Here is a 6,771-nt window from a genome sequence, read left to right on the forward strand (position 1 = left end):
ACTAATTTAGTACATAACATTCAATTTCCAAAACTAGAATGAATCATTTAATGCATATTCAAGAACTAATTTAGTGTATATGCAATAATGGCATGACAGATAATATGTTGATAAACAATATTAAAATACGTTGTATAAGATGACATATAGATCAATAATATTGTGATACGTGATAAAATTATTTATATAAATATGCCACATATTACTAACTGATTCGTCAACATACCGTTATATGTGGCCAAAACATAAAATAATACGTATATTAACTGTCAACATAATCAAAGCACGTTAATATACTCTTAACGAAAAATGAATCAAAAACTAATATGATATACTTTTATCAATATCAAAAATATAATTAATATAATTAAAATTTAAAAAAAATTAATACATATTTTTAATCTCAAAAATCATTTTGGAAGTTAAGTCCAATAAATCATTACTTTTTGACAAAATAACACAATACATCTCCAAATCGACCCAATCCGAATGACAATGAGAATGATGCTAATAACAATAACAATTAAGAGTAAATCTGAGATGGGCCTGGCAAATACAACTTATAATTTGGCCTGTTTCACGTTGGACCGAATAATAAATGGGAAATTTAGTAAGGTTAAAGATATAATAACACAAAGATAATTTATTTAATTTAATATATATAATATTATTTAATTATTTTAAGAATAATTAAAAAAATTTAAACTATTAAACTTATTTCTTTATTATCCCACACTCAGACATACATTTTTATAAGAAAATATATAAAAACTCTTAAGATTCCAGCAAGGCAAACTGGAGAAGGTCGGAGTTACGCTGGAATTCATCCATATCAAGCTCGGTCATGGTTACCCATGCCTCTATGCCATCCCCAGTTCTTGTAGGAATCAAATATGTCACATTCTTCATAGGCAAATTAATGTTTCTCACCTTAATTGGCTTCCCCCATCCAAAATCAACTTCATAGAAACCAAATCTTGTCCAACTACTAAATCCACAACATGCAACAAGATTTTCATCCACCCTTAATCTTGCTTCCTTGAAGAATTCATCGAACTCATCCAAACCGTCACCTTGAAGCAGCATATCTGAATAACCCGCACTAGTTTCTCTAATAGCATTCCTAACCATCCCCACCAAATCACACAACTCTTCTGTTCCATAACCTCCGTCACCCAAATCCACCAATTCAGAAATAGAATAAAGCCAAAGATTGCCAAACAAGTTTTTTGGCAACGGTGGCACCATTCTGTTGCGAATGTTGACGATGTGGCACACCATAGAAGCCTTGTAACTTCCTTTTGCTACTTGAATTGCTGATTTCCATATGAGTGCTGTGACAGCTTCGACGCGAGTCGGATTAAAGCTTCCAAATCTAGCTCTCAATCTGGACAAGTCCGTTGGACTAAACAAGAAACACTTGGTCACGAGCTTTTCATTGCCACCACCGACCATGAGACTAGTCATGGCCCATTCTATTCCCCGTGGAGGGAAAATCAATTCCGCATCCATTTGAGGTGGGTCTACTTGGTTGAAAAGACCCTTTGCAGTTTTAGCCCAAGCATTGAGGAATGATGATGTTGCTTCGGCATCTGCTACCTTGTGTGAGAGGCACACACCAAGTGCAATACCCCCACACTTGAATTCACTCAACTGAACCGCCATGGTCACTTTGTGTTTGTCATCATTATGATCCAAACTACTAGAAACATTATTATATGGGTCAAATGGCAAAAGCTCCTTCATTTGGGATTGAGGCCTTTTGAGAATATCGGTAAGGTTAGTGGGGAATTTATACTCAATGTAAGGTACACCTTCATCATTACAATCAACAGAGGATGGTGAGGTACATTTCAATCTTCCACATAATGGGTAATATAGAGTGAGAACTTTGGATAAAGAAACCTTTAATTTATTGGATATGGTCTCGACATCATGAGTTCCAAAGGAACTATTAATATCAGTGGCTGAGTAGAATAAAATTATTGGAATATAGATTGGAGGAGCCATCTCATCAAGGAGGGAGATTTTGAAATCTCTAAGGTGATTAGGAGTTGGAGACGATGGCTTTACCATTACCTTGATAGACACAATATCAAGTTTAGGCATCATTGTTGTTGGTTCAATCGATTTTTGAAATAAGGCACCGTTTTTAGGCTTGAGTTTGCTTGGTATACTAGTGCGTGTGTACCTTTATATAGGAAAAATTCTTCTACGGTATTTAGTTTGTTTTACAGATTATATTTGTATACTTTTTTTTCATCTCTTTTGTATATTTTTTCATCTCTTTTAAAAATTATTTGTATATTTTTCTGTAAAATTATTCATTTTGCACATTTTGTTTATTGCGCTCACTTTTTATCAATCATTTTTAATACTACAAGTGAAATACATAAACGATGTATATAACAGTTTTTTCTTTTTAAATTGAGACAACATAAAATCAACCTAAAGCAGCACGTAATTATTGATATTGCATATTTCAGTTATGTACGAGATGTCTCTGGTACTGGTTGTGAGATGGAGGTTGCTAATTGTCTGACTGGAGCAATGGGAGGTGATACTTGCAAAGACACTCCAAAGCTCAAGTCATAATGAATCTAAGAGGTATAAAATGTGTGAAATGAATGGCGTACTTGAGGGGGCCTCTGACTCCCCTTTATATAGCTAGTGAAAGTTATCTCATCTTATCTTATTTAGCTAAGATAAGAGAGGTATTTGAATTTGAATATTGGTTAGAAGATGTGGAGGCCAATTCGGACCTTCTAGAGAAAGGGAATGGGCCAACCTCGGGTATTCGAGTCGGAGGCTGTTCTGGTGTGGGACCCGAAGGTCGGGTCCGTAACAGTTGGGAGGAAGCCCAAACCCAGGTAGTCGGTATGGGAACCAGGTCTGTGAGCAAGTGACGTTGGTGTCGTGTTTGGGAGGCTCGTAATCCGGATTCGTTAGTCAGGGTCAAGAGCTGCGGGAGTTCCCTGGCCGCTTCACGATTTGTGATAGGGAAGGTCGGGTCGGGTTTTGGTCGGTTTGGGCTTTCTGTCATTTGCCCATTGTTCTTCCCGAAAGGTAGTTTGAGTTTTTCGAGGTATCATAATGGCATCAAATGTGAGGGGATGTTTCGGTCTTTTCCTCTATTTTTGCCTTTTGTCTTTCCATTTTAAAAACGCTTGGTAACTGCTTCACATCTTCTTTTTATTTCCCTCGGTTTGGGATCACTTTCTTCATTCTTCTCTTTTTCTATCAAAGACCGTTTCGCATTCTTCTCTCGGTGTCTTTGGATTTTCCTGTGCCGTTTGTGCGTTGGTTCTGCGCTTTTGCTTTTGATTTTCGGCTTGCATTAGACGTCATCAGGTTGATTTTTTCTTCTTTTATGCTCCGATTTCTTGCCTTTTTTTTATCTTGCTTGCATTTCTACATTCCTTTGGTTGGGATTGTGTAGCGAGTTATTAGCTGGGATGCACACCACAGGTTTTGAACGTAGCTTTGATTAGTAGTAGATAGTAGATTTTGGTGTATTGTGATTTTTCACCGTATGGCTCTGGTGGGTTGATGGTCGTGCTCCTCTCCTTTTTTTAGGTTTGTCACGACAGAGGAGTGAGGGTGTTGGTGCTCCGGTAATCTCGTCCGGTGGCGTTCCCTCGACGTACTACTGGGTGACTTCCGGCGTCTGGAGAACGTCGTCTCGGATGACGGAGGCGTATCTTCGGTAGCTCCGCGATCAGGGGGAGATTTGTGGAGGTGACGTTGCCGAGCGTCAAAATGAGCTCGCGCTTTCTGGGATTGACGAGAATGTTTGCAATATAAATTCCGACTCGCCCATCATGTCAGATTTGATGTGGGTATACGAGTCAAAGTTTACACGGCTTAGTGTGCGAATTCATTTCTCCGATTTTGTTCAGGCGCTGCTGAATCGGTGTTCCGTGGCACCGTCTCAATTACATCTAAACAGTTGGGCAGCCATTCGGACTTTTGAGCTCGTATGTGAGTATTTGGAGCTCCCAGTTTCGGTTGACGTCCTTTTATTCTTCTTCTTGTGCACCCTGTTGACGAAGGAAGGGAAACACAAGAAGGGATATGTGTCGTTTAGGGCCTAGCCTAACCGATACATATTTGGTTTGTTGGAGGACTCTTTTCACGGGTTTAAGCGGGAATACTTCAAGGTGCGCCCTGCTCGGGGGCACCATTTCTTTTTCGTTAACTTTAGAAGGAGAATTTCAGTTTGTGATGTATTAGAACTTTGGTGCTGGGACATCGTATTTGACGCGCGTTACCTATAAGGGGTTGTCCTTGTAGAACAATGACATCGCTGATGTCCTTTCACATGTTTTCGTGGAGCATCCGTTGAACCCCGAACATTATGGGAGACCCGGTGACATGCCGGATTTATATTGGGTGTGTGACTACTTCTTTTAGCTTTCTTTTATCTGTCTAAGCTTGGAACTTATACCTTTTCTTTTGTTTTTTTCAGTTAAAATGACCGGTGGTTTGAGTATATTTGCGAGATTGAAGGCCGCCATGTAAAATTCCGAATTAAAAAAAATTATTAATAAATTATTTATGATTTATTATAATTACTTGATATTATATTTTTGAGATTTTGTATATAGACCGGAAAAACTCTTATTTACAATTTAGAATTTTATAATTTAAAAATAATGAGTATTCTATATATTTTAATTTAATATTTTAACTTTATTTTATAAATAAAGGAGAATTAATTTACATGTCTCTAATTTTTTATTAAATTAGAATTTGAATAAAAATAATTTACAAATTGTGATCGAAAGGTATTTTTGAGATGAAAACTCTATATTTAATTTGGTTTTTAATTATTATTCTACTTTTAATTATTTTATAAAATTACACTACCACTCCTGTTTTTAACAAAAATACCTAAACTAACCCATACCACCCTAAACCTTAACACTACACTTATCTCTCTCACACTCACCCTCTCCAACATACACACACGGTTAAGAAAGAACAGAAGAAAGAAAGGAAAGAAAGAAAAAACAGAAGGAAAGGAAGAAGGAAAGGGGAGGAAGGAGAGGGGGATCCGAGAGAGAAGAAGAGAGCACTGGGGAGGAGGAGCCGTCGCACCACCGCCGTATTGCTCTAGATTGCCGCCTTGCCACAGCCGTGCTGTCGTCTCGCCATTGCTATCGTTAGAGAGCAGAAACGCGCAAAGGGAAGAAGCCGCCACTGACCTCACATCCGTTGCCGCCGACCATGAGCCAGTGAGAGAGGAAGACGTCGCCGCCATTCATGCATGCTTCTACCGCCGTGGAGTGCGTCGACGAGAAGGGGATCCCAACGTGAGAAGAGCAGTGCGCGAAGGAGAGAGGGAGAGGGGGTCCGAGACTGAGCTGGTTCCCCTCATCGCCGATCTGCCCAGCTACTATCGCACGCTTTGCCGCCGCCGCTGGTGATGGGTGGCCTAGCATTCTCCGCCGAGAAACGCCGCTATCGTCACCAACGACCACTGCCGATAAGGTTTTGAGTTTTGGGTTTCGTTTCTTTTGAGTGTCTGAAAATGTTACAATCACTACATGTTAGTTTCACTTGTCGTCGCCGGAGTCCGGTTGCCGCTGCTGCTTGAGGTGACTGCTGGGGCTGCCTCCAAACCGGTTTAGAGACTACCGCTACTTTGTTTTGTTATTATAGTAAGTATTTTTGTCTCGGAGACCTCGCGTTAATGTTCTATTATATGTATTAAAGTCTTTGCGATATTAATGGTCTTAGGAGTTAGAAACTGAGGTTGCATGTTGTGTTTTAAAGTTTTTATGCTATTGCAAAAGTGTGCGGAGCTAGAATTGAAGTTGTCATTGAGTTCGAACTGAGAAAAAAGAGTTCAGTTGGCGCGTTTGGGTTACGGTTTCAGCTTATAGAGGTAGGGACTTTTTCAAAGAACTCAATTTTATAATTTGGAATTGTTATAAATGGATATTAATGTGATAAATGTACTTCTATTGACTGTATGAGTCTTATGTATTGTCGGGTTGTAACACCCTAATATTCAAATCCTTATGCTCGAGTCATAAGTCAATGATATTACGGTAGTACGACTCTCAGGTGGATTTTTAATATGTAAATATAGGTAAATTTTGAAAGGAGTATTAATCGAGAAGCCTGAAAAGAGTAGAAATAAAATCGCGAAGATGTATCACTCACGTTTCGACAATGAAAAGTTAAACTGTGAAGCCGAAAGTGATATACGGACAAGGCATAAAGGAGATTAAGAGGTAGATAATAGATAGATATATATAACATAAGTAATAGCCACTAGTCGCGACCCGCGAAGTTTAGGCCGGCTAGGGTACAGTATAAAAGTAGTTGACAACAGTATATCCTAATCTCTCCCAAAGGAAACATAAGAGCCTCTATAGGCAAGTTCCAAAAGAGTTCAATACATAATATAATCTTTTCAAAACAAAGGTGGAGAGATTCTAAGCAAAACATAAAGTAGAGAAAATAAATATCTTCGCCGTCTCTCAGACGAACCACAGCTCACTTCTGAGCACCTGGACCTGTATCTGAAAAACAAGAGATATATACGGAATGAGAACCCCGGGCCCATGGGTTCCCAGTACGGTAAAAGTGCCAAATAAATACAATGCACTGCAATAAAAACTCACTAAGCATCCTAAACTTCTTCACCAAATATCCAGCCTAGATTCTTACTAATCCATGAATAGGCAACTGTCGTAAGGGGATACTAAATCTAGTTCATGTTACACATGTTTCCGAACTCGCTGACTCTTCCACGAATCA

The 6,771-nt window shown here is 38.8% G+C and overlaps 1 protein-coding gene across 1 annotated transcript; it reads right to left on the minus strand.

The window, feature by feature from the left end:
* Window positions 1–774: 774 nt before the first annotated feature.
* LOC112726590 (stemmadenine O-acetyltransferase-like) lies at window positions 775–2,112 on the minus strand. The gene has a single exon (XM_025776028.2). It carries the CDS (start codon window positions 2,110–2,112, stop codon window positions 775–777), a length of 1,338 nt encoding a protein of 445 aa, XP_025631813.1.
* Between the last annotated feature and the right edge of the window lie 4,659 nt (window positions 2,113–6,771).

The sequence above is a fragment of the Arachis hypogaea genome, chromosome 2 (assembly GCF_003086295.3).
Source record: "Arachis hypogaea cultivar Tifrunner chromosome 2, arahy.Tifrunner.gnm2.J5K5, whole genome shotgun sequence".
In the NCBI taxonomy this organism is placed as follows: Eukaryota; Viridiplantae; Streptophyta; class Magnoliopsida; order Fabales; family Fabaceae; genus Arachis; species Arachis hypogaea.

What these genes read in the sequence shown, in the direction of transcription:
- LOC112726590 (XM_025776028.2), bottom strand. Translation starts at nt 2,112, where the DNA reads ATGATGCCTAAACTTGATATTGTGTCTATCAAGGTAATGGTAAAGCCA.